At 42.4% G+C, this 27,380-nt stretch overlaps 4 protein-coding genes across 4 annotated transcripts; 2 read left to right on the top strand and 2 right to left on the bottom strand.

Moving 5' to 3' along the window:
• Positions 1–400: 400 nt before the first annotated feature.
• zgc:136439 (uncharacterized protein LOC678627 homolog) lies at positions 401–4,545 on the top strand. Its single transcript, XM_031289661.2, has 8 exons — positions 401–726; positions 1,351–1,440; positions 1,562–1,641; positions 1,757–1,872; positions 2,004–2,101; positions 2,817–2,885; positions 2,979–3,037; positions 4,265–4,545. The coding sequence occupies exons 1-8, from the start codon at positions 535–537 to the stop codon at positions 4,380–4,382; spliced, it is 822 nt and encodes a 273-aa protein (XP_031145521.1). The 5' UTR covers positions 401–534; the 3' UTR covers positions 4,383–4,545.
• On the bottom strand, positions 4,255–8,687 carry asnsd1 (asparagine synthetase domain containing 1). Its single transcript, XM_031289660.2, has 3 exons — positions 7,217–8,687; positions 6,802–6,983; positions 4,255–4,832 (listed from the first exon to the last, which is right to left on the bottom strand). The coding sequence occupies exons 1-3, from the start codon at positions 8,630–8,632 to the stop codon at positions 4,586–4,588; spliced, it is 1,845 nt and encodes a 614-aa protein (XP_031145520.1). The 5' UTR covers positions 8,633–8,687; the 3' UTR covers positions 4,255–4,585.
• LOC116043164 (ASNSD1 upstream open reading frame protein) lies at positions 8,454–9,996 on the bottom strand. Its single transcript, XM_031289662.2, has 4 exons — positions 9,808–9,996; positions 9,500–9,553; positions 8,860–8,935; positions 8,454–8,693 (listed from the first exon to the last, which is right to left on the bottom strand). Exons 1-4 carry the CDS (start codon positions 9,880–9,882, stop codon positions 8,653–8,655), a joined length of 246 nt encoding a protein of 81 aa, XP_031145522.1. The 5' UTR covers positions 9,883–9,996; the 3' UTR covers positions 8,454–8,652.
• Positions 9,997–17,973: 7,977 nt separating this feature from the next.
• On the top strand, positions 17,974–26,214 carry slc40a1 (solute carrier family 40 member 1). Its single transcript, XM_031289631.2, has 8 exons — positions 17,974–18,353; positions 18,468–18,535; positions 18,921–19,080; positions 19,455–19,570; positions 22,486–22,612; positions 23,230–23,475; positions 23,906–24,550; positions 25,209–26,214. The coding sequence occupies exons 1-8, from the start codon at positions 18,320–18,322 to the stop codon at positions 25,523–25,525; spliced, it is 1,713 nt and encodes a 570-aa protein (XP_031145491.1). The 5' UTR covers positions 17,974–18,319; the 3' UTR covers positions 25,526–26,214.
• Positions 26,215–27,380: the final 1,166 nt, after the last annotated feature.

Below are 27,380 nucleotides of genomic sequence, written 5' to 3'. Positions count from 1 at the left end.
TATTTAATTCAGTGGTAACAAGGGTTAGATTTGCAGTCTTAACTCTTGATAATTGACACATGCCTGTGTGTCACGGTCACATGCAAGTGTATGTATATTTTGTTAATATATTTTATAAAGTTAATTGGTGCAGTTAGTTTGCCCATGTATGGAATTTAACTTGTGGGTTGATTTGCGGTTCACATTAAGTACCAAATAACACAGAATAGTCTCATTTCTAATACTGGACCATGTTCAACAATATGCCTGCTAATGTTCCTGAACATTTTTATTTAATCAAAGCTGTTAACAGCCTACACTAGTCTGTTCTCTTTTTTTAAATCACCGGTGAAAACTCCTTTTACTTTGGAAAGTGCAACCGGAAGAGTAAACTCAGGTTTCGCGTAGCTAGACTTCGGACTGGACGGCTAATCTCGCGAGAGGAGTCCGACCCTGTTCCGTGGAATGTTTCCACCATGCTCTGCACCAGCTTGCAATATTAACCCTACCAGCTAACTACGAACTGAGCGGCGTTTCCACCGGTTCAGAGTTGAAATGAAGGCTGTGATTCTCGCCGCCGGGTACGGAACCAGGCTCCAGAGAGATGTAGCAGCCGACAGCAGCGGGAGGTTCGCTCACCTGGCTGGCACTGCCAAGCCGCTCCTGCCGGTGGGACGCTGTGCCTTGATATCCCACTGGGTCCATGCGCTGACCGCCTCTGGCTCGGTGGACGGCATTTATGTTGTTGTAAGTAGCACAGTGTAGTCGGTGGTGGAAAGTAACTAAGTACGTTTACTCAAGTACCGTTCTTAAATGTTGAGGTACTTGTACTTTGAGTATTTTAATTTTGTACTACTTCATATTCCACTACATTTCAGAGGGATAAAGTATTTTTGACTCCTACATCTAACATCTAACTAGTTTCTAGTTGCTTTACATATTTTAGTTTACAGATATATATATATATATGTGTTGATCAGATTTTAAAATATGATGCATTGTTAAAATTGAACTACCCAACAGCAGCAGTATATAAATCAGCCCATCACAGTTACTATTATCCTATTGTTTCCATGTAATGCATCAATTACAATGATCCAATCATGTTATGACACTTTAAAAGGAGCCATTCTGCATAATGAGTACTTTTTTTTTCATTATTTTTTTATTACTATTTTGAGTAAATGTAGCATATAATACCATGTGTTTTAAGCCAATACAGACATGTTTGCATTAAGGACCAGGGCTGATGTATAAAGTAGTCAAAGCCTGATGTTCATCCCTAATATACAAGTCTAATAACCTTAACTATGAATGAATGACCCACTTTGTTCCTTTACTTGTCGCTCCCCACTGCTCTCCTCTTCACAGACCAATGCTGTTTACCATGCTGCATTTGAAGAGTGGGCATCACAGTTCACAAATGTCAAGATTCTCAGCGATCAGACAAGAAGCAATGATGTAAATATTATTTGACATTGTTTTCACAGTCTTTACTGTTGTACCTATGTGACGTGGTTTGGCCCTTAGAAAGTAGACTTGTTTTTTAATACCATCCTCTGACTCGAGCTTATTCCACCAGGGGCGTCTTGGTGCTGTGGCCTGCCTGCAACTTGCAGTAAAGCACTTCAACATAGAAGACCATGTCTTAGTAATTGGGGGGTAAGTTTAGTTGATTTAGTTAACATCAATACTACCATGCAGAGTTGTTGTTAACAGGTGCAAATTCAAATCCCTGTTTCTGCCAAATTGACAACTCCCTTTCCATCCATAACAGTGACACCCTCTTCAAAGAAGATTTTAGCCTCGGGAAAGTAAAAGAAAGGTTTTCCGACCTCCAAGCAAAGTGTGAGGACAGCTGTCTGGTGCTCTCGTACCAGTGCAAAGAGGAGGGTGAGTAAGAAATTAGGTTTTAAGCGCACCCCTATAGAAGCTGTCAGGTAAGGGAGTGAATCTCATCCTGAAATGTCAAGCGTGGCTTGGCCTCACGCTCAAAATGCGTTCTGTATTGTGTGTCTTTGCAGAAACTTCTAAATACGGGATATTGGAAGTAGACAGTGATCTTCGGGTCCTCTGTATGAAGGAGAAACCTCTTCCTTCTGAGACAAAGTCGAGGAGAGCAGTAAGTTCACTATAAACACTGAACAAAGCCAATAATGCCTGTCCACATGGATATAAAAGATCTTTAAAGTCGCGGCAGAACAAGGGGAGAGCCACCTGAAATTTTACTTAAATCATGAGAATAATGGGTTTACCAACCAGATCCTCTGTCCCTACGGTGAAATCAGTAAGTATCAGGACAATGACACATTTTTGTTTGCGTCATCATATAATATTGTATTGTTCTTCAAAAGAAATGAAAGACTAAAGGCCTCTTAGCTCCAATTAGGGAGTGCTTACATCTACATCAGATGGATTGTAACCCTTCCTTAGTCGCCTGATTTATCAATAGATAAAGTCATCATATTTAATCTTTGTTGCAAACCCTTCTCAGTGATTGGCTAATGTTTTAGACTCAGACATCAGCAGAGCCCTGGTATCTTTCCTAATGGCTGCAGTCTTCATTCTGTTTGGCTTGGGGGATTTCAGGGTAATTTGAGCTTCAGCAAATACACAAATATTACTTTGTCAACATTTAGCTCATCGGCCATAAAGACTGTCTTTAGTTCTGTTTAGGATCATTGTCCTAAAAATAGGCAGCTTTTTAAAAACAAGGAGTTTTGAGTCCTACACTGCTCACCAATTATGGATATCATTGTAACATAGGTGTGAAGGTTACTGGTATTTTTCCATGATGCTTACAAACACTCAGCTGATCATTCCTATTTGTTTTTCAGTGTCCCTGTTTCTACGTGTTTTCAAAGAAAAGCATTCCTCTGTTGGATGCCTTCCTTGAGGAAAAGAAGGTACATTTAATAATCAAAAGCCCCACATGTAAAGTGAATTACGAGTCAAAAAAATTGTTATCCACTATTATGCTGAACTTTTTCTTTCCATAGGAGGCTCCTATTGATAAGAAAGATGCCCCAGGAAACTTTGTGTCTTGGCTCATTCCAAGGTAATTTCTGCTGGACCCTGGAGAGTTAGGGGTCCAGGTTTTACTCAGCAACGTTTTCTAAGTCATGTTGTAATCCTGCTTTGTGCCAGGCAGCTGCTTCTTCACTGTGTTCACAGAATGGGATTTAGGCGACTCTTAACCCCAATTTCCACCAACTGCGGAATGGCTGCGGATCCGCTCCGGAACAGTGGTGGAGTCATTAGGTTTCCATTAAAGTCAATGTGTGGATTTCCACTGACTGCAGAACGGCTGCGTTCCGACTCCGTCCCAGTTGGAGAGCTCCGCAGCAATTCAGCACACGGCAGATAGTGCGGGACAGGAAGTCGAGCACAGAAGCAAAATAAAAAATCCGGTTAATTTTCAAAATAAAATACACCGTGCTCACGGCGGATCATATTTCCCTGCACTACACCTTGAAAACATAATCAGTCCCTCCAGAAAAACGTGATTATGCGATCGCATAATTCAATGCATAATCAGCCAAAATCCGTCTATTATGCGGGGGACGCATTTTTTCAAATACGCCGCACTAATTGCCGATTTCCACGCAAAATACACGGGGCTTGCATGATTTCATAATCCCCGCATTTTCGTTGCAAAAAAGTCACATATCTTAGCAGAAAGTTGAAAAATGTTGCGTTTACTTCACACAAGAGCAGCCATTTTCCGCTGTTGCCATGGGAACGTTATGAAGTGACGTAATTACGCAACGTGAACATCATCAAAAAGCTGCAAACCCCGCGATGAAGCCACGATGAAACCGCAGTTTTTACAAGTTCGTGCATAAATATCCCACATATTCCATCGCATTTTTAAGAAAACGTGCCGCATAATCAAGGATTTTTGCCCACAACAATCACAAAAAAACGCCGCATTTTTCTGGAAGGACTGTATAACGGGCGGAGACAGGCCTGAAACAAACTGTTGTCGGTTTTGTGGTTCTGTTTATAGAAACTACATCCTGTTATATCGCGCCATCATACGTGAATTCGCGAGATCTCGTGGGTCCTCGTGACTTCAGCTGCCAGTCATGGCCACAAACGGACCAGGTGGGTATTGACGGACGGCGGAGCACGGAGCCGATCTGCAGTTGGTGGAAATTCACCGTTATATTTGTCATACATGTAAAATGATGTAGATACTCGGCTAAAACGAATACACTTTTTAAAACAATGTGTCAGTTTATATCACAAATATGTTTTGTTTCTTTATTTCCCCCCCTTTCAGGAAGCCAGTATACATTCATCTGATTTCTGGGCGTTTCGACGTTGGAAACTTGCCTTCCTATATTGAATGTGATCTTTACTTCAGAAAACAACAAGATAGCAGGTCTTACATGGTGTAGAGGAAACCCCATATTTATTATACCATGCTAAAACATGATCCAAGACCAGCACAGATCAAATGGCCAAATTCAAGAATCTGTCTGTGACGGTCAATTGAGAATTGTAACTGTAAATGAGCCTTTAAATAACATTTGTAATTTCATAATGAATATTTTCTATTTTAAAATTACTTTTTATATTGTCTTCATTACCAACAATTTGTCTACTCGGCGAGGAGTCTCGTGCATTTGTCAGAGGCCTTTTCACGGTGGTCCTCCATCTTTGCGATGCGGGAGCCAAACTGCATGGCTCTCTTGGGCAGGACTGCTGATTGGCCGAGGCCCAGCTGCTTTGCCGCGAGTCTCAGGAGGAGTTTCTCCCCGACGCCCCGAGGAAGCGACAGGTCCGCCTTCTCCCACACGGGCAGGGAATTCAAGTAGCTCACCACGTCCTCATCCAAGTAGGGGAATCTGCAGATGCCAAAGTTACTTTTGTCAGATACTCTTTTCTAATTTCTCTCGTTATAATCAGAAAATTGGTAAGAAAGGTGTAATTTGTCCCACACTAGCAGGCTCAACAAAGCTACCAGGTGCATGATAGTGAGAATCAATCAAACCGTCTGTAAAAGCCCACACAGAGCTGTAGGGCTGGGTACCATACTTACTTACTTACTACATACTTTTTAGGCATTAACCAAATTGCCTTGTCATTCAATACCATTCAATAAGTGAAGCTTGTGTGGGTGAGACGTGGGTGTGAAGGGCCTTAAAGCAACACCAGAGAAGTTTTCCCGCTTCGGTCCCCCTACAGCACGTGTCAAACTCAAGGCCCGCGGGCCAAATCCGGCCCCTCACACATTCTGATCCGGTCCGCATATCAATTTTGGTCCACCTAGTTGTGCGCCAAACCAAAAACATGGGAAACTGTTTTTCAACTTGCAATTACGTGACACTCAGAATTTGGCAAATTTGCCGACTTTGAGACTCAGAAATTCCCACAGAACCAGAGAGTTTGCATATACTTGCTGTGAAAGAGCTTGTTGTGAGTCAGCTGTGTGGTAGCCCTCTTAGAAAATGTAATCATTGTTTTTGCTTGATTTGCTAAATTCTAGGATGGCTTTGGAACTTTTTTGCTGACTTTTTCAGGGCTTTATGTGGACCAAACTGTAAGTGAGAAGACTAAGATATTTGACTTTTTCGATGAAATAAAAGCATGTCCATAAACTATACATGTCTGGCCCTTGATGTGATTCTCTTTTTCCAGTGTGGCCCTGTGTGAAATTGAGTTTGACACCCCTGCCCTACAGGTTGGAAGCGGAATTGTTCATTACATTATGCAAGTTTGCCAGATCGGGTAGCAGATCTGTAGTTCAAATGAACTGGACAAAGTAATGTAATGGACAATTCCACTTCCAACCTGTAGGGGGACCGAAGCGGGAAAAGTTACATGGTGTTGCTTTAAAATGAATACTGCTTATCTGACTTGGATAGAAACTAATAAGAAAAGATGTAATAACAAATACTTAGCATGTGTGTAGCCAATGTGCCAACAAAGGCTGTGAAGAATAAAACCGCCAGCTACGATTTGTAAACACCACACAATTTTAAATCTTAACACGTTTGTGAGGAGGATACGAGAACACACGACATTTAGGTGAGAAACACTAAATTTAAACAGAACTTGCTTTAACCCTCCTGTTGTCCTCGGGTCAAATTTGACCCATTTTCTACATCAGCAATTTGGGTTTCTTTCAACCAAATTTCCAAAGAAAAGTAACGTGGATGGTTCTCTGCAATGCTCTTCACAGGTAAAATAAATGATCAGTTCCCTACTTTCATTGAATTTGGTTGTTTTATTCAATTTAATAGCGTTTAGAGAGAAATCAATTGATAAAAGGAAGTTGAAAAAAGTGACTAAAATGTCAAAAAGCTTCAAAAACGTAAAAAGGCGCTGAAAAAAATTGACAAAGACTTTGGAAAAATTGACAAAAACTGGATGCCTGCTTGGCCTAGTGGTTGAGCGAGCACCCATATAAAGAGGCTCAGTCCTTGATGCAGAAGTTGCGGGTTCCATTCTGACCTGCGGCACTTTCCTGCATGTCATCTCCCCCCCCCCTCCCCTTTTCATTTCTAAGCTGTCCTGTCACTAAAGGCCTAAATGGGGGGAAAAAAAGGGACAAAAACATGGGGGGGGGGGGAGAGCAACAAAAGTGTCAAAAAAAAAAAAAAAGACCAAAACGTTCAATAAAAAAGTTTTTATTTGAAATTTTGATCCAGAAAAACAAAAAGTTGCTTAACGTTCGACGGGAAGACAACAAAAGGGTTAATAAAAGAAAACCTCAACGGGCACCTTAAATGATGTTGTAAAATTGTTTTACAATTTTGAAGCACTTTTGGTTCTGGTAACGTGTGACGGGTACTTGAAACCGATACCACTTACCTAGCCTCTTTCCCATGGTCCCCTATCACTCTGTCATCCCTGCCCAAATTCCTGGAAGGGATCCTGGCCAGCTCCATGGCCAGTTCCTGGACCAGTCCCTCATGTCCAGACATCGTAAATCGGACTCGGTGTCTGGAGTAACCTGCTAGCTGCTCATCGGCTCCTATTCCTGTCAAAATGACCTGCGGGCATGAAGCGGCAACGCAGAAAAGCACGTCAGTGTGGTTGTTGAAGATTGTGAAACATCTCTTAAATATCAATGTATTTTTGTTTTTATTAATTGTAAAGGAAAAAAAATGGCATTTGTGACTTGTTATTTCATTGTGACCCCACTGTTTACGCCTAAAGCACTCAGACCAGTAAACATTTAAATAGAGCTCAGAAGTCCAAAAACTTTGGAACGTTGGAACTTCACCATGGCTGATGATGTGAAGGCTCTCTGGTCCCCGTCCTGCATGGTGGACCCCGTCCCTCTTGCTGCAAACCACACAGCACATCCAATGCTGTCGTCCAGCACCGTGGCCAGCGGATGCACCAAATGACAAATGCGCTCCTGGCGGACTGTCTGCAGCTCCTCCTTCGTTACGTCGATTTCCACAAAGTTCCATCTTCTTTCAGGATTCAAGTCTTGTAATTCCTTGAGACCGGCTTTTCCAGTGATCCGGTCTGGAACGTCAAAGGGGCTGGAGGTTTGGTAATCTGCTCCATCAGTCTTAAAACCCGTGGGTTGATTTTTGTGCTTCCCAGGTTTCTTTGCGGGCTCTTTCTGCTTCTTTGGCACCTGTAGTTTGAACGCTACATTGAGAAGATCTATCGGTTGATGAGCAGGTATGTGACGGTCAGCTAAGGCAGCCAGGACCATTGAATCGATACCTCCTGAAAAAAGTATGGCAACACTAGCATTGTCGTTAGGAGGAGGGGGACCGTCTTGTGCCCTGAACGGCAGAGACTGAACACGTCGTCTTACTGCCTCACTGAGAACATCAATAAGCTGGTTCACCTCATCGTTTTTCTCTTTACTTGCGAGCATCTGCTCCAGATCCTTAACACATGGATGTGAGTTTGAAAGGCTTTCTTTCTCATTTAATGACTTTGGGATGGATGTGTTAAGAGGGCAAACGGGTGAGGTGAGTACCAGGCCCGACGGGTTCGTCACAGCAGTGCAGCCGCTGGGGACAGACTCCAATATGGTTTCACTGCAGCTGGAGGCGAGATCATTTCCTCCATGAGCCCAAGGATGAAACTCAAACGTCACAGAGCCAGCTTCTGTAACTGCCTTCAGGTCAATCCGGTACACACCGGCTGCTGGGACTTCTTGCCAAGCAGACCGATCAGGTCCAGAACTCTGGGCTGCTACAGAAGTCAGGGTCAAGGCGTTGACTGCCGCATCAAATTTCCACAGCAAACTCCGCCTACCAAGGAAGTCTCTGCCAAACCAGAGGTAGTCCCCAGCCTTTTGGTAGTAAACAAACGCCCACGGCCCCCGTACAGCGGAGAGGAGGGACAGAATCTCTGAAGGGCTGTCGCAGGAGGATAGCCGCTGAGAGAGAACAGCAGTGTCATTTTCCTCTGGCATCACCGGGACGCCTCCAAATATCTCCCCGTTCCACACCAGGACATTTCCAGTGTTGTCTTGAAAGGGCTGAGGTGTGAGAATGCCTCTCATGTGAAGAACATGAGCAGAGAAGAAACACCGACAGCTGGGATTTGTGCCTCTAACTGTGAGATCCCGGCTCAAGTTGGGCCCTCTTCTTTTCAAATGTTCATGAACTGTTTTGTCCCACTCAAAGTGAGCGGACGACAGACTCAACAGACAAAAGATGCCACACATTGTTGTGGTAAGGGTCCGTCTTACATATCCTGCAGATCCTTTTTCATGTTATCCAGTTCCTCTGGAGACAGAAAATATCATCCGTTATGTTCACCTACAATATGATGCGTTATGATCACATTTTGTTTGTACAGCTTCAGTTATTAATCAATGTGACAGACAGCTACCAGCTAGTTTATGTATTAAAAATGACATGTATTCACTTAAATGTGCAGCTCTCAACTTACTTTTGCACAAACCCAGTGTCTGACTTCTGTCTGCTAGGAAGAATATGTTACTGTTCCTCTGCTGGATGTAGACTTTCTGGATAAAATACATACAAAATGTACATTAATATATACAGAAATGCACGGTCCTGAGATAAAAAAATATATATATATATATATATACATACACACACACACACACACACACACACACACACACACTAGAGCTGGGCAATATATCAATAATCGTGATATGGCATAAGTGTAGTCTTTTCCTGGTTTTAAAAGCTGCATTACAGTAATGTCATTTTCTAAACTTACCAGACTGTTGTAACTGTTCTATTATGTACCTTTACCCACTAAGTCATTATATCCACATTACTGATGATTATTTATCTAAAATCTCATAGTGTAAATATTTTGTGAAAGCACCAATAGTCAACACTACAATATCGTTGCGGTATTGATATCGAGGTATTTGGTCAAAAATATCGTGATATTTGATTTTCTCCATATCGCCCAGCCCTTATACATACATATACATATACACACACACACACACACACACACACACACACTTTAGACATCTTTTTCTAGAGATACATCTTACAACACTGAAAAAATAAGTTTAACTAAGAAGGTTACTTCTTAGGGTACTCACCCTGTTTTTCTTCAGATTGGAGAGCTCGTCCACTACAACCTTCTGCTCCTTGATCTGCAAGTTAGCAACACGATTTATTTCACTGACCTGAGAAAATGGAAACTCTTCAGGCAACAATTTAAAATGATTCATAGACAAGTAGCTTGTGGAAAAAAGTCCTCGGAGTCCGTATATTTACACATAAACGTACATTATCCCAATGTTATCCCAACATTCACATTTGCTACGGTTACCAGCAAGCTAACGCAATATGCGTGGCTATTAGCTACGTTAGCTACAAGTAACATGTTGCGGCTAACGCTACTAACCTTTCTGTTCAATTCCTCCTTATGTGCAGACTGTCCTTCAAAATTGTCGTCGTTATCCCGACTTTTCGAAGACATTTTGGTGAGGTTTTGTATAATATTGTTGAAGCTGGCTAACCTCAGCGAGTGTGGTGTAAACCATAGACAGTACGGTGTAAACACATGCTCAACAGCTTTGAAAGCTTCTTCGGGTGGCGAAATTTTTTTTTGCAGGATGGTAGGGGAAGAACCCGCCCTACTCTCCCTCTGAATGGCTAGTACTCGTTGCCTGCTCTGGTGGGATTGGTTATGTTTAGACAAGAGGCGTGGGATTGGTTATGGTTAGGGTAGAATGTCAGGGTTAGCCAATCAGAGATGAGTTCCCTAATGAATATTCATGAGTCTTCCCCTACCATCCTGCTAAAAAAAAAAACTCGCCTCCGGGTGCGGAGCATAGACTGTATATAGTCTATGGTGCGGAGGTCGATCTGTCCAGGTGGGCCTTTACTGCCCCCTGGAGGTTGGCGGTTGATACTTACTATTATTAAGCTGTGTATTTATTTGTTCTTTTGTGTAAAACTATTCTCGTTCTAAAGCCACCACATACAACAAATTAATGTGCTATTTTTTTTAATTTTTTTTTACAAAAATACAAATGACCAATTTTAATGAGTTAATTTTAGTGTAGATTAATTAAAACAAAAATAAAGTCTCTTAAGAAAATAGACAACATAGGCCTACATAACATTTGTTGGAGGTGTCTTTGATTCAGTCATCATATAAATGCATATATAAAAATATATATTTCGAGCAGTATAATTTAGGTCTCTTAGTACAGTATATCTCTGATGGGATAACAAAAAGGGGCATTTTATGCTAAATATCAATGTGAACTGCGAAGTTCAGCAACACCATATCAACACCAAGTCTAAACATAGCCCACACTTTTGTAGATGAAGAATCACCCTTTTGACTACATGTTCACATTGTTCTCCTTTCTTTGTTTCATGTATTCAGCTGTCCCAGGTCCCTTCTGAAAACACCACTGTGTTAGTCCTTTAGAGCCTTTTAGTTTGTACACTCATGACAACCCAACATTTGCAAAAACCTCCAACTTTCATCTGAGAGCTGTCGCTTGAGTATCTTAAAGTTTTAAAGGGGATGTGGTATGTTGTTAATTTATAGTAGTGTGTCTGTGTGTGCTTATGTGTTGTTGATGCGTTCTAATGTGTGTCTAAGCACTTTTACCTGTCTACTTGTATGATGTTTTTCTCATGCCATCAACCTGCCAGTTGTCATGATCTGGAATAGTGGTTGTGTCATTGAATATATTCTTTACAAATTTACAACTCAAAGTGTACATTAATGTCAATGGAAATTATGGCCCGACCGATACTGGATTTTTTTAGGCCAATAATCTGATAAAGCTATATTGGCCTATAGGGATTTCAAAAAATATATAAACGCATAATATAAACAAACATTTATGAAAGATATTCCCTAAATTTGGGTATTAAGGAATTGTGACAGACAAATATGTGTACTGAGCAGCATATTTTAGAGTTGAAAAATAAACTCTGAATGACCTCAAACATAGCCTACCTTTGGCTTTTCTGTTTGCCATGCCTCATTACTTATCGGCTGTCACATTTTCAGCTACTTTCTTACAACGTTATCAGAGTCCAAGTGAACACCATTTTTTCCATACCTGTTTTATCCTGTTAAGGGTCACGGTAGAGGGATGGATGCTATCCCAGAATGCATTGAGCGAGAGGCGGGGTGCAACCATGGATAGGTCTATCACAGGGCTAACATAAAGTATACAGTATAGACAAGAGCAAACACAGTCACACCTGCATTTACTAGACACAAGCACTCCACCAAACCTGCAAGTCATTGTGCTGAGACCAATGACTGTATATATTTTTTACAGTCTATGGCTGAGACGGAAACAAACACAGTCACGCTAGTCAGTTCCAGTCATATGTATTTCGTCTCCATGTTGCTGTTTTCCAAGATGGAAAAACTGACTCAGATGATGAGGGTAATAAGGAAATCAACCCTGTTGTGGAGGAAAATCACACGGCTGTGTAGGAACAAAGATCCGGAATTAACTGAAAGAAATCACTGATGTAATTGGAGTCATTTCAAAACCCCCTGAAGCTACTGTACAGAGGTACATTTGAACAAGTCTACTTAAACACAGCAGTGCTTTGAGCTAAACAATTTTAATTGAACCTTTATTTATCCAGGTAAGTCGATTGAGAACAATTTCTCATTTGCAATGACGACCTGATCACATTCACACTGTTCCACATTCATACCTGGAAGCTGCCCAGTACAACCACAGTCTGATCTGCTGCCACTGAGCAGCTCCACTGGAGCAGTTGGGGTTAGGGGCCTTGCTCAAGGGCACCTCAGTGGTGGTAATGAGGGAGAGACAAGCGCTGCTCTTTCACTTTCCCCACCCAGATTTTTCCTGCCGGTGTGGGGATTGAACCGGCGACCTCCCGGTCCCAAGCTTCTTTAACCTTTAGGCCACCACTGCCCTAAATGTTAACATTGTGACGGCCAGTGGCGATTTTAGACCCTTTTTTAGGGTCGCTCAAGGGGGGTTAACACTTTTGCAAGGCACTGTATCCGTGTCACATTCTCATCAGAGGCTGAGCCCCCCTAAAGGTCTGATCTTAGAATCGCCCCTGGTGACGGCCCAGAGCCTGTTGTCTTGTGCCTGGTTACTGTTTTCTGTCTTGTGCACTTGCAGGTCTGAGGCTGAGGTGCTAACGACATGACTGGGAGCACATGGCCAGTCCTCCCAGTCTATTTAACCCCGCCTGCCCAGAGACCAGTGTGCAGCGTTCCCTTCACCCAGCACCAGTTCATCTTTAGTTACTTCCTTAGTTAGACACTGACAGTGTTCACTGCATCCATACACCCTCATACACCACTGATCCTGACTACCTCGTTGTTCACTGCATCCATACGCCCTCATACACCACTGATCCTGACTACCTTGTTGTCTTTCTGTTTGCACTTTTACTTAATAAACGGCAGTTTGCTAATACTACGCTTGCTGTGCATCTCCCTCTTTTCGTTGTGGCCTGTGAGCCGCTCGTCACAACATTTCAATTAAATTTTAATTTATAGTGTCAAATCATAACAGAAGTTATCTCAGGACACTTTACAGATAGAGTAGGTCTAGACCACACTATAATTTACAGAGACCCAACAATTCGACTCTCAAGAGCATGCAACTTCCTAAAACGTTATTGTGTGAACAGTTATCTTCCTTTAATATGGTATGAGGCGTTTTCTTTGGCAGGGTGCAAATGTTCCACCAAAACAAGTTCCTTCCTGAGACTATTTAGCAGAGCCCCCGTCACTGCGTCTGGAGCTTAGTGGAAGTAGTGAAAGAAATGCAAACAACCCAGAGTGTTTTTTTTTCTCCTATCCCAGAATGTATGTGTGGTGTAGCCGGACCTTACTCTGCAGCGCTGTGGAGATAGGTCTGGCAATGCGTGACTACATGTGGTACAATTCCATCAAAGAGATAGGCCTATTTAAGGGACCTGAGCTTCACTGGTCTGGCAGAGGCCAACAACCGGTGAAAAGAAATTACCCAGGATGACGCAATTGTTGATCTTGCTCCAGCGGTAGGTCAAGCACCCTTAGAACCTGCAGACAAACACACCTGTCTGAGATCTCACATTGGTTTGCTGCCCACTGAGCTGCAATGTATTGATTAGAAACAGCTGTCAGATGTTTACCGTTTCATTCCCTGGAATCAAGGGCTGTCATTTTGGGTTAGGTGTCCAGGTCATTACAGCCAGACAGTGACCTTTGATGTTTATTGTTCTCTGGTGGAGCTGACAGGCACACATCAAAGTCTTAGGCCCCGGGCAGCGGTAGATATCCACAGAAACAATAAGAGCACAACACTGTTATGTTCCAAAAATGGGTAAAGTGATAATTATAATCACTGTTTCTGGTGTTCTTTGGTCACTGAGATGTTTGGTCATCTTACTGTGTCCCTGCCATGAGATTTTGGGAGACCTCAAGGGCTCAGCCTCAGTTATTCCAGCTAAATATTGATGAAATTGTTGAACCATGGGAGCTGTACTAAATACCTTCTGGCTTTATTGCAACAAGGTCTAAGAGCTCAGCACAAATAAAGGAACAGAAGCCCTGCATGAAAAATAGATGAATTATCTGATCCAGCCTCATGTACACCATCCTACAGGTGAGATTTCACACCCTCCGTCCACCTCCATTCCTTCTTTAGCTGTGGCTTTGTGAGTGTCACACAGCTTAGAGCCCCAGGAGGCTAGTCATTCTCATATTTTTGTCCTGGAAGTACAAATATAGCTGACGTAAACACAGCTTGTTGTTCCACAGCTGGGCTGAAAAAGGATCCCATCAGGGACGGACATACCTGCAGGTTGCATGGCCACAAAATGACACAGCAGCTGTCTGACCGCTGATGACAGGTAACTGAGCCAGGCTGACACATTGGCCCACTAATAGTGCGGCTGGTAATCTGTTTGTACCAGCTCAATGTGTGCAGACTTTCAAACGGCTGAGCGCTCTCTGTGATCCTTGAATAGATCACAAAAGGAGAGAAGTGCCTATTGTCATCATTTAGGCTCAAAATATGTGCTTATGTTCCTTCTTAGCGTCAATTTTGCTTCCTCACAGGATGAGATTGCACCGAGCAGGTCTACGTGTTGCTCCAAAAAGAAACTAGTGCTTTGCATATCTTTTTTTAACATCTACATGTGCAAAAATAATAATAAGCCGATTTATTCGTAGGCATGCAGCCATATGAGTTTTCAAATATATTTGTGGTACTACATGCAAAAATATAGTGATCATATGTAGATCATGACTACATAGCCACCCTAGGTGCTGGTTGGCTAGAAAAGGGTCACATATTAAAGGCTAAATACAGGGCCGGATTAACCCCATAGGGGGCCCATAGGCAAAAATGAGCTGCGCCCCTGAGTGACACCTGCTTTCTCCCCCTCTCTGTGCATTGTGTATGTATTGTGCTGTGTTTCCACTGTATGGTACGGCTCTGCTTTATGCACTTTTTTTTTTAGCTTTTTTGGTAGTTTAGTAGTTTTCTCTTTCCGTTTTCCACTGCACATAGTGCCCCCTCAGTGTAGGCAGGATTCTCAGCTGATTGCCATATAGGACCTTTAATGGTACATTTGTGAATGTTGTACCTTAAAGAACTAGATTGTACCTTCACTATTACATTATTTATGATAATGTACCTTTTCAAAGGGTACCTATATGTACCTTTCAGCATGCATAATTCATTGTGTACCCTTTTCTTTGGAAAGGTACTTATTTGTACTTAGCTGGAGACATGTTTGTACCTTTGATGGTAAATTTGTGAAATTTGTACCTTAAAGAACTTAATTGTACCCTCACTGTACCTTTATGTGCAGTGTAGCAACGTCACGTGATACTGCCATGACATCATCTTGAACGCGACATTCGCCGAATCCTTTCGCCGGCAACCAAACAGAGGAACGTCTGCACTTCATCATTTGTTCGGCGGAGTGTTCGGCCCAGTAACTTCCTGCAGTATTCGCTGGGTATCTGCCAAACTCATGGTGATGCATGTTGTTTTTATGTTGTTTTTTTTTGTATGGATTTAAGAAAGCAAGACATAACGTGTTAATTTGGGAGCTTTAGAGGTGCTGGTAGGTGGATTGTGTTCCCTTTAGACAGAGCCAGGCTAGCTGTTTCCCCGTTTCCTGTCTGTCCAGTCCAAATAAACGCCCAAAACAAATCCTTTCAGAATAGACATGAGCTTTCAGTTGTGACATTAGACACTGGGGGTCCCACTCAGCTGATAACAGCCTTTTTAAAGTTCACTGTGCATCCAGGTACAGTGTACAGTTAAAAGAAACATAATAGCCATTGTTTATTACTTATATGGATGCGGGCCAAGGAGCCCTCATCCATGCAGCCTGTAATTATAGCTGTGATTCTGCTCTGTTGACATAGCTGGACAAATGCAAGTCATCCAAATGTATGATTTGTACACAATTTGTCTTTGTTAACTGCCAAGCTCTATTGCAACAGCCCTTTGGTAAACAGCTTTACCAGGTCAAGGCAATAAGGACGGTCTCTGTTACCAAAATGTTTGAAACATTCATCTTTTGTTTGTGTTGTGTGGCATCAAATGCACAGGCTAGTTCAGTTAATCTTTATATTTTACTTTAAAACTTTACTTTGCTCTCTTGTTTGACCATAGTTTATTAGTGACATAGTAATGGTAAAAATCTGAACAAAATGCAATATGAATCTCACTGACTCAAAAGGACCATATAGTTGTAACTCTGTAACAGTCAGTCAGTCAGTGATGGAAAGTACACTTACTCAAGTATACACTTAAGTATAAATTTGTACTACATCTAGCCCACTTTACTACTTGAGTATGTTGTTTTTATGCCACTTCAAACTATTATTCCACAAAATGTCAAGAGACAAATATTGTAATTTTTACTTTACTTCATTTACTTACATTTAAATAATTTTGTTTTGCAGAATAAGATTTCACATATAAAACATTTTATAAAGAAGGATGTAGATCGTCAAGGACCCCAAAATCAACACAAATTAGACCACGGACCCCTTTTTGATAAGAGTTTGTCCCAGGGTCCCCATCTGATAGGATTTTTTTGCTTTTAGATGTTTTGTTACGGAAAGTGTATGACACCAATAACCAAAATATTTATGCGTATTCTGACATTGTGTTGCTTATAAATGGAACTTTAGTCAAAATAAATGATTTCCCTTTGTGCTGGGGACCCCCTGAAACCCCCTCAAGGACCCCTAGGGGTCCCCGGACCCTACTTTGGGAACCACTAATCTAGATTAAACTACCTAACAGTAAAATGCTACTTACACATGAATGCATCAGTAATGACATTCAAATGGTATAATATGTTATAATACAAACCTCTCAGGTGGCAGCTTTCTGCATAACAAGTGTTTTATCCTCTAGGTACATTTTTTTTCTCCATCAACACTTCTGTGCTTCTGCGTAAGTAAGATTTTGAATAGAGGACGTGTAATGGAGTATTTTTACATTGTGAAATTGCTGTGAATATGTGGTGGAAGCAACCACTGCAGTGAGTAAGCAGACACACAACCTGACAACAGAAGGCCTTTAGAAGATGTGGCTCGGCCAGCAGACATGTTCATGTTGTGATAAAGTGATCATCTTTGTAGAACACATATCTGGGTCAGGTCACACACACACACACACACACACACACACACACACACACACACACACACACACACACACACACACATGCGTTTCACTATCTTTGTGGGGACCCGTCATTGACATAATGCATTCCCTAGCCCCTTACCCTAACCTTAACCATCACCACTAAATGCCTAACCTTAACCCTTACCCTCACCCTAACCATAACCTAACCCTAACCCTAATCCTAAAACCAAGTCTTAACCCTCAAACAGCCCTTTAAACTTGTGGGGTCCAGCATTTTCTCCACAAAGCTGTCGGGACCCCACAAGTATACTGTATTCCCAGTTTTTGGACCCCACGGATATAGTAGAACAAGAACACACACACACACACACAGAGTTATGGTCCTATTCTTAGATTTAGATTTATTTTATGTCTCTTTATTTAGTTTATTTTATTTTGAAAACGTTTAATATCTCTATAATATCTATTTTTTTAAATACCATTTCAATCTCAAAATACAATCCTAAGTCTTATTATATCATCTGTTTTATATCTGTGAATGTGGGTGTGTTTTCATAATTGTTTTCATCATTTATTTTTTTAAGGTCAGTGCATGATTTTTCAGCTAGTGAGCAAAGGTAGGGCAGCAACTCATGACTGTTGTCATTATTAAACAATCTCTTGATACTTTTCTGCCTACATGAATATCATTTTATTATTCCTTCATAGAGATACAAAATGAGCATTGACGCAACCATCTGCTGTATGCATAATCTTCTTTGGCTCAATACAGATGTTTAAAACAATGACACATTTTTGTGCAGATATTTTTTTTCTTCCTTTTTTATTTTTTTTGGAGCGCGTGTGCGGTAGGGAGGACCACACTTGTTTTTGACACAATGTAAATAACGGCCGGTCACGTGACACCGTGGGTATATTCGAGGCGGGACGTAAACAGAGAGAGAGCAGAGAGAGAGAGAGCAGCAGAACAGGGCTAACCGTCCAACGGAGCGGCGCTCAGTTCAGCTCCTAGCTTTGTGCTTTTGCGACTAACGGACTTTTAGCGCATACAAGTATTTCTTTCCGACTTCAGCTACAGTGATAGCTAAGTTTGGAAGGGAGAAAGGGGTAGAAACGCCGTGTCTTTTTAGTTTCTTTAGTCGTTACCTTCGACAATAAGATGCAGTGGTAGCCGGGGTCCACCTCCTTCACAACATCACAAAAGAGGAGACAGCGTCAAGCAAAAAAACAAAGCAATACTCTCTTGGTTATTTTTTTTTTGCCATTTGGACAACTTTAAAAATGGATAACCCTGGACCTAAGAGGTCATGCTGTGGTAGGGAATTTTTCATTGCATGCCATATTCCAAAATATTTTCCCACATCAATGGAGAAGGATGGGTATGGACCACCAGCTGTCTGACCGTTAACGTTACATGTTTTCTTCACAGAATCTGTCCGAGACTTCTTCACTTCAGCTAAATTCCTCATTTACATGGGACATGCTCTGTCAACATGGGTAAGTGAGACACTGACACCGTTACAATTAGCCGCTATTGTTGCCTATTTAAATGACATGCCATCATACTGTATGTGTGCGCACGCTCATCATGATGAAAGGCTACATATGCGGCTTTTCAGTGTCAAACTGAATGTAATACAACATACATGTGTTATTGTTACATTATGTGCTGCTATTATAACTGTCATAACAATACACAATCATTGAAAATGAGGGAGAGCTTTCCAAAATTTTAAATAAAGGTTTTATGTAGTTTTTCAGTCTATGGAAGCAGCAGGGCTCTTATTAATTATGGAAAGCTCAGTATCTATCAGCCCTAACCTGGATGTCTTGAATCAAGTATCAGCCTTGCCTTTAAAATAACCACATTTTGAATTGCCAGGGTGACCGAATGTGGAACTTTGCCGTGGCTGTTTTCCTGGTGGAGCTGTATGGGAACAGCCTGCTGCTCACGGCCGTGTACGGGCTGGTGGTGGCCGGCTCCGTGCTGCTTCTGGGGGCCATCATTGGGGACTGGGTGGACAAAAATCCCAGACTCAAAGGTAAGGCAACACAAATGAAAAGTATAGCTGATCTCGAGGGATTGTCATAACACAAGTTTGTCATGAATAAAATGCCATTCCTTTGTAGATTTGATCCTGAAAATAGATATTGAGCACTTTCAAAGGATCTGGCATTACAGTGTTGTATACAGTGTGCACATGTGCTATCCCCCCCCTCATTTTCACAGTTAAATGCACCTCTTTTAAAATGTTTATTCAGAGGAATTTGGCAAAGACACTGTTAGATTAGCTCAGGGAGCGGGGAATGTACCCAACCATCTCGTGGAAGTGCTCTAATGAACTAGTTATCAGACTGAAATCTCTTGTCTCTGATTAGATTTCTGTCCCTAATGTTGGTCGTGGTGTTTCCACAGTGGCCCAGACTTCGCTGCTCGTCCAGAACAGTTGCGTCATCGTGTGTGGGATCCTCCTGATGGTTGTTTTCCAGTTCAAAGAACAGCTTGTGGAGCTTTACAATGGATGGATTCTGGTAAGATCCCCCCCTGTGCTTACACACTCGCCGTTTCAATGAGATCTGATGGGCTTGGAACTGAAAGCATTTTTACCCCTTTTTCCCCAAGTAGAACACTCTGACCCCGGGATTAAAAGTTGCTTATGTTTACTGATATGGATTCCTGCGTCAGTATGATTTATGACCACTTGAACAACTTTTACAGATGAGTGAAATGATTGTGGTTCCCCTCCAGAAGACCTTTGACTGTTCAACTAACTTAAATTGACAGAGTACTTTTAGTATTTTAGTTTTCAAACATTGCCGTATCAAAGATCTCCTCCTTTCATGATGCTCATGATACTCTTGCAGTACAATATTTAATTCTTGAACTTGTGTTAGTATTGTGTAATCACAAGCAAAGGCTTGCTTGTGACGCAATCATAAACAATTAGGTTTTTTAAGCATGAGAGGTGATTACACACACGTGCTCGACAGTCGGCTGTTGGAAAAGAAAATTAGTGTGTCAGTGTTTTGCATGAGACACTTGTTGAGGTATGTTGCTACGGAAGAGCTCCCTCACCACAAAGATTTTGGACCGGATTCTGCAGCTGACCGACATACAGAGCTGCAGACTAGACAGTTTGCGTCCGTCAAGAGAAACTGGTTACGGTGTCGGTTTGAAACACAAATGCCTACAGCGTTGCCCTCGGAATTTGTAGGAAGCATTTGAGTCTTCAAAGAAAGGGAGGGGGGTTGGCCATGTGAGAGTGTTTAGAGGGCCGGCCGGTGTCAGAGTGTGTGTGGAGGTGGAGAGCAGTCGGGAAAACAGGAGATTGAGTGTCTCGTTGAAGGCTGTGCAGTCAGCAGGTTCTTCGAAGCCTGTCACATGACCGAGAGAGAAATGTAGTCCGGCCTGTTGAAACATTTCACTTGCTTTTCTAACCAGAGCAGCTGCGTTACCATGTTCGCACAGATCCAGAAAATAAAGGAGCCGACTAGTGTGCTTCACAAATGAGCCATTTCTAGACGAAAACATGCTATGTCTTTGAGGGGTTTTTTGTCATCCGGTGCTTCTTTATTACTTCTGTTGAGGTCACATGCAGTCATTTTTCTCAGAATGTTACAGATTTTTCCACAGGACCTTATTGATTTCTTTAGCTTACATAAGATGACACTTAGTAGTAGCACTTGGGCTTTGACTTTGGTAATAACAAAAAAAGTATTTGGTTGTCAGTATCAGGTGAAATCTGTACTTCCAAACTAGCAACTCTTTAGCAGCCAAGTCTCATTTTACAGTTAGAATTTTGATGTTACAGAGTTAGGAAGGGGTTTTTAACCCATAAAGTTGCCTGTCATTCTTGAATTGAAATCATAAAAATACCCCAAATCTTGGTCATTGCATTTTTACCAAATAGCGACAATCTAATGAACACTAGATGCAAGTCTTATAATTCCACATTTAAAGGACAATTCCGGCCCAAAATGAACCTAGGGGTTAATAACACATGTGTACCTAGTCAACTGTTCTCTGGGACATGTTTTCATGGTAATCGAATGTTTCTCTAGCTTGAAACAAGCTAGCGCGAACCGCTGATTAGCTTAATGCTAGGCATTTGGGGCACTGGTAGAGTAAAAATAAATCTCTATTTCTATACCACTAACAAGGCTCAAAATAGCACCACACTTCCACGGTAGCATAATGAGGGTCCCTACATGTAAACCGAATCATTGAGAACTTTGTAAGTGTACAGACAGTTTATTAAAAAGATAGATTAGAAAGACATTACCTTTGGGTATACAGGCAATCGCCATCTTGGGAAGACAGTCATGATCAGTCAAACGACGAACGCCCTGCCTGAGCTATGTATGTTATTGGTTAATGGTTGCACGGCGTTCGCGATTTATTTTTACTCTACCAGTGCCCCGAATGCCTAGCGTTAAGCTAATTAGCGGTTCGCGCTAGCTTGTTTCAAGCTAGAGAAACATTTGATTAGCATGAAAACATGTCCCAGAGAACGGTCGACTAGGTACACGTGTTATCAACCCCTAGGTTCATTTTGCGCCGGAATTGTCCTTTAAGGTTACTGATAAGGTTGATATTTTTTCTGTATTTTATTGTAAAGAAATCCCATGAAAATACCAAAACAATTTGTTTTGTTGTCTGTCTCTAAATACGTGTGTGGCACTCCAGCGCAGGTTTCTCCTGAAGATGTAAAGTTACTTTCCTGAAACAGCTCAGCGCTGTAGGTTACTCAACCAGTGGTAAATACTGCCTTTGTTGGGGACTAGATTAGGCTGTGGATTAATGCACATTTGATGTAGTGCAGTGGGGTGCACTGGAAGATGATTAAAGGGATTAAAAAATATTTCTGTTAAGCAAAAGTTTTTTTTCTTCTGTTCTTACTTTTCAGACTTTTTTTGCTTGGAAAAATGCGGAATACTTTCACCCAGGGCTGGGCAATATGGCCAGCATTTTCTATCCCGTAATAGGTCATTTCATATCTTGATAACGACAAATATCACAATATAGCATGTTTTCTACTAAACAGTTTATTTTTTAATTAAGAATATCAACTCTTTGTTGGTTGTAGGCTTACCAGCCTTGTCCTTTAATGACACAAAATTGATCATGTTGATCAAATGTAACAATAACATACAAATGTAAAAATACCCTTTAAAACAGTTGAAGGAATCTGAGGCACCCAGAAGGTAATGATTAAAAAAACTTGAATATCTTTGGCATGACTTAATAGCCAAGAAGATATTCAAATCTTTGTAATCATTACCCTCCTGAGTGCCTCAGCTTCCTTCAACCTTTTTAAAACTAGTCGTACCCCCCCCCCCAAATTGAAAAGCACCAGAGGGACACTTTCCGTTTCCACCCCCCCCGAGCAGCACGCCACGCAGACTGGTTTGTGACGGAGTCAAAATACCCTTATTCTGTTTTTCAGACCACCTGCTACATCCTGGTGATCTCCATCGCCAACATCGCCAACCTAGCCAGTACGGCTACAGCCATCACCATCCAGAGGGACTGGGTGGTGGTTGTGGCAGGTCAGGACAGCAGCAAGTTGGCAGGTCAGTGTTTCTCTCCCGCTGCTGGCTTATCACCGTATGTAGGCCCCACATGACCCGTTATCGGATCTCTTCAGCGGGGCAGACTTTGAACCTCCGGACGCTGACTCACTCTCGTTTTAGCTTTTATGTCACTGATTGTTATATGATATTTAAAAGATTTGCTCATGTGGTGGAAAACACTCATGAACAGTTCATGAACGTGATGACCTTGTGCCGTGCTAGGACCTGTGGGAGAGAAAGCATTTGGACTGAAATATTACATACATACATACAACATACTGTATGTATGTACATACAAAAAAAAAACAATGGATGGATGTTGTGTGTCCTTACAGGTGTGTGTTTGTCAGTGTGCCTGGGTCTGTGTTGTGTGTCCCCGTCTGATTTGGACCTGAACTGGGTTGGTTTACGGGTGGGTTGGGTACTTGAGGCGAAGTGACATATTATTTCCACTATGCTTTGTTCACCATGGCCTATGTTATGTCATTAATTGTTACAATTCAAATAAAAAAAGTTGGGAAAAAAAATAAAAATAAAGATGGGAAAAAAATCCCCCCAAAAAAAGCATAATATGGGGCTCTTACACTTCCACCCCCTTCCACTCTTGTATCAAACAGACATGAACGCCACAGTGCGGATTATCGACCAGCTGACCAACATCCTGGCTCCCATGCTGGTGGGTCAGATAATGTCCTTTGGCTCCCATTTCATCGGCTGCGGCTTCATCTCTGGCTGGAACCTGTGCTCCATGTGTGTGGAGTACGCGCTGCTGTGGAAGGTCTACCAGAAGACGCCGGCGCTGGCCGTGAAAAGCGGTCAGAAGGAGCAGCAACAGGAGCTCAAACAGCTCAGCCCCACCAAAGGTAGCTGCAAGTGTTTGATTTGTGCTGGGGGTGGGGGGAAAAAAAATCGATACAGCATAGTATCGCAATATTTTTTACGTGGAAAGCTTTTATTGTATACATGTTGGTCAGTGTGTCTGCTTGACAATCCCATTTTGCAGCAATAATATTGAAGTGAAATCAACGAACGGAGAAATGTATCTTTTTAGATAAAACAGATGTTGACAAAAAAAGTAATGCGTTTAAAATCGCAATAATATCGTATTGTGACATAAGTATCGTGATAACATATGGTATCGTGGGGCCTCTGGTGATTCCCATCCCTAATTTGTACCATCTGAGAGCTCCTGGTGTTTTATATTACGGTGAATTGCATCGTACTCATTGGTTGAGTTTGGAGAGTTGTGCCCTTTGTGATGATTCAGACTGAATATAACCATATCTTTCTCAGACTTGGAGAACGACCGGAGTCCTGAGGAGTCGTCTCAGCCGCTGATGAATGAAACGTCAGCCGCGGCCGCGCCCGACTCTCCCAAGCAGCGCGGCTGTTGCTCCCAGATGATGGAACCCCTGCGCACCCTGAAGGCCGGCTGGGTGGCCTACTACAACCAGAACATTTTCTTAGCCGGAATGTCCCTGGCATTCCTCTACATGACGGTGCTTGGCTTCGACTGCATCACCACGGGCTACGCCTACACGCAGGGCCTCAACGGCTCGGTGCTCAGCCTGCTGATGGGCGCCTCGGCCGTGTCGGGCATCTGTGGCACCGTCGCCTTCACTTGGGTCCGCAAGAAGTGCGGCCTTATCCGAACGGGCTTCATTTCAGGAACGGCCCAGCTGTGCTGCCTCCTGCTGTGTGTTGCCTCTGTCTTTGCTCCCGGGAGCCCCTTCGACCTCAGCGTCTCGCCCTTCCAGGACCTGTACACCCACCTGATCGGGGAGAAGACGCTTCCCGAGGCCGACCACAGCATCACCAGCGTCCTCACCGGTAGAAACGCCACTACTGCCTCCCCCGCTGAAGAGCTGCCACAGCTTGACCTGCAATCCTACATGTCTGTTAGCCTGCTGTTTGCTGGCGTCATCGCTGCTAGAGTTGGTGAGTAAAAAAGTCTAGAGCTGCAAAGATGAATTGATTCATCGATTAGTTGTCAACTATTAAATGAATCGCCAACTATTTCAATAATCAATTTATCGGTTTGAGTCATTTTTGAATGAAAAAAAAGTAAAGACTCTGATTGCAGCTTCTTAAATGTGAATATTTTCTAGTTTCTTCACTCCTCTGTGACAGTAAACTGAAATATCTAAATACCATGATATTGTATTTAATATGACTTTGTTTTGGAGCAGCGTAGAAGCTCCAACGTGCAAATGATCATTGATTGGCATTGGTTCATAGTCGTTGTTTTATTGTTTTATTTGAAAGGAAATTTGAGTGTTTAGGTATTACAGTGCCCGTGCTTTGTTGGCATGTTCACTTCCTTTCATAAGATTAGAAAAGGCTGTTTCACAAATTATGACTTCCTACAGGTGACTCACGGAAGTCCACAGGTTGAACTTTTACACAAGTATACCTGGAATTCCACACAAGACCTGTAAGGACGTGCCGTGGATGTCAGAGCAATATTTGCAACCTTTGGTTCCAATAATATTGCCTGAGAATTGCTGCCACAGCTAGAGTCGTCTTCCAAAGCGGTTATAACGTGGCTGTAAAGACTTCACGAGGGCTGAGTGTTCTGTCTATCTCTGTCCCGCAGGCCTGTGGTCCTTCGACCTGACAGTGACCCAGCTCATGCAGGAGAATGTGATCGAGTCGGAGCGAGGGGTGATCAACGGCGTCCAGAACTCCATGAACTACCTCTTAGACCTGCTGCACTTCATCATGGTGATCCTGGCGCCGAACCCGGAGGCCTTCGGCCTGCTGGTCCTCATCTCCGTCTCCTTCGTGGCCATGGGTCACGTCATGTACTTTGGATTTGCCTTCAAGAGCCTGGGCAGCCGCCTCTTCCTCTGCTGCTCGCCAGAGCACAAGGAGGAGACGGTGGACAGCCTGTCGCTTCCTACCACCGTCTAACCCCCATTAAAGAGACTCTGTCCTGGGTACATATCTCTCAAGCCTTACCCTAGTCCTGCAGCTTATCTAGCTAACATATTTGCTTGTAGCTTGCAGAATGCTAACCTAAACCAGAGAAAGGTAACTTAACATGCTATGCATACTGTAGCCATGAATACAGCATTAATCATTAGTAGAGGGAGGTGAATAGAACGCTTACGGTCTTAGAAAAACAAATCCACAGTGAAACTTTTAGATGAGGCAGGATTGTGCTAACTTTTTCAGGCAGGGCCGGATTCAGATGAGAGCCTCTGCCTCCTGCCTGTCTCATGCTCTTGTGATACATACGTGCACTGTCAAACAAGGATCCATCACTTCCAGGCATTAGAAGTAAGAAATAAGGGGACACGGCACTGCACAATAGTCTCCTCCTAGCTAACAGCCTGGATCTAGCTGTAAAGATTTTCAAAAGGTGCTACAGCTAACTAAAGGGCGATATGAGAGGGAAATCGTGCAGGGAAGCGGTCACAGAGGCTTGGATTGCGGGGGGGCCGACTGTCTGAGACCACCCAAAAGAGAGAGCGTCCCCCTCCATTTTGTGACTTTGTGGCTTGCCTCTCAGTGACTTCATTGGTGCTGTAGCTGTGTCTGCTAGCAGTTCTCTGATAGCCGGGGCTTTACATGTACACGTATGATGAGCAGGTTGTGGATGATGTCTTCCTCCATGGGGGGGAGGGGGGGTGCTTTTTATTTAACCAAACACAAAACTGGGATCTAGTCTCTTTAATATGCAGGTATAAGGGTTATGCCGTTAATTGTATTTATTCAGGAAATGGCGGGCGGTGGTTTTTATAATAATCGTATACTCAGTATTGTGTTGCTGCGGTTGTGCCCTAAGAAAGAAATGAGAAACCCTATGCACCCTTTTCTATAGCTCTCTCAAGTTACCAAAGTCAAAGTCCCATATGTGGCATGAAAGGAAGTGAGGGAAAGCAGATATCTGTCCGAAGCCTTCCAAATGTAATTATTTACATCAGGTGACAGTAGTTGTGTAGGTTCACTAATGCATTTATACACCCTTGGTATACCTGAATATGTCTAACCCACTCTGAGATTGTACTTCAATTTAGTTTTCCGTTTAGTTTACATCAATAGCTTCATTTTGTCAACTTTTTGATTTTTTTATGTTCTGAATTTGTTTTTAAATCATGATTGTTTTTACACAGGCACTTTAAGTGATTGACGTCTGTCATTACACCTAACGCGTGATCAGGCATTTGATCCATATTTTTGCACAAGGCTGAAGTCCCGTAAACCCCCTGCACAATCTTATTACAATCACTTCAATTCTCTCGGTCAGTCTGTTCAGACGCTGTGGTTTAAAGAAATAAAGAAAGGCACATATTGTAACACTTATGAGGAAAAACTGTACCAGCTCCTGTGAAAAAGTCTGGAAAGTTTACCTCTGAGACCCATGTTTCCTCAAAAAGTCAGCCAGGAAGCTCAGTCAGCAAAACCTCCCAGATATCAGACTGCCAACAGACTCTGGACCTGGACTCAGTCAGTTTGACTTCTAATTGCTGTAAGCTTCAACAGAGGTGGACCCATTTCACTAAAGTCAAAGTTCTGGCATGCATGTTGACATCTCTGTACTAGTACTAGTCTAGAAAATGTATTTTCACAGTATCTCATGAAAGTTTGTGACCCCGTTTGCATGCTACTTGTCCTGTGAAGTGATTTTTGTAAGTAAAAGAGTGTTTCCAAAAACAGCTAAACATCACCTACATTTGGAAAGTAGCTTTGCTACAAAGTGAGCCTACTGTACATAACTGTATCTGATACATGTAAAAAATTACAGGATAATGATGAATGCTAA

This window comes from Sander lucioperca, chromosome 8 (genome assembly GCF_008315115.2).
Source record: "Sander lucioperca isolate FBNREF2018 chromosome 8, SLUC_FBN_1.2, whole genome shotgun sequence".
Taxonomy (NCBI): domain Eukaryota; kingdom Metazoa; phylum Chordata; class Actinopteri; order Perciformes; family Percidae; genus Sander; species Sander lucioperca.
This window is presented reverse-complemented; position numbering and strand designations above follow the sequence as displayed.

Excerpts from the sequence above, each read along its gene's own strand:
- slc40a1 (XM_031289631.2), top strand. The coding sequence starts at position 18,320 with ATGGATAACCCTGGACCTAAGAGGTCATGCTGTG. Across the intron at positions 19,571-22,485 it reads TTTACAATGGATGGATTCTG|ACCACCTGCTACATCCTGGT; the intron begins GTAAGATCCCCC and ends TCTGTTTTTCAG. Across the intron at positions 23,476-23,905 it reads ACAGCTCAGCCCCACCAAAG|ACTTGGAGAACGACCGGAGT; the intron begins GTAGCTGCAAGT and ends TATCTTTCTCAG.
- asnsd1 (XM_031289660.2), bottom strand. The coding sequence starts at position 8,632 with ATGTGTGGCATCTTTTGTCTGTTGAGTCTGTCGTCCGCTCACTTTGAG. Across the intron at positions 6,984-7,216 it reads CCTTCACATCATCAGCCATG|GTCATTTTGACAGGAATAGG; the intron begins GTGAAGTTCCAA and ends TCATGCCCGCAG. Across the intron at positions 4,833-6,801 it reads GACCATGGGAAAGAGGCTAG|ATTCCCCTACTTGGATGAGG; the intron begins GTAAGTGGTATC and ends TGGCATCTGCAG.
- zgc:136439 (XM_031289661.2), top strand. The coding sequence starts at position 535 with ATGAAGGCTGTGATTCTCGCCGCCGGGTACGGAACCAGGCTCCAGAGA. Across the intron at positions 1,441-1,561 it reads ATCAGACAAGAAGCAATGAT|GGGCGTCTTGGTGCTGTGGC; the intron begins GTAAATATTATT and ends TTATTCCACCAG. Across the intron at positions 1,642-1,756 it reads CATGTCTTAGTAATTGGGGG|TGACACCCTCTTCAAAGAAG; the intron begins GTAAGTTTAGTT and ends CATCCATAACAG.
- LOC116043164 (XM_031289662.2), bottom strand. The coding sequence starts at position 9,882 with ATGTCTTCGAAAAGTCGGGATAACGACGACAATTTTGAAGGACAGTCT. Across the intron at positions 8,936-9,499 it reads CCAATCTGAAGAAAAACAGG|AAAGTCTACATCCAGCAGAG; the intron begins GTGAGTACCCTA and ends TATTTTATCCAG. Across the intron at positions 8,694-8,859 it reads GACACTGGGTTTGTGCAAAA|AGGAACTGGATAACATGAAA; the intron begins GTAAGTTGAGAG and ends TTCTGTCTCCAG.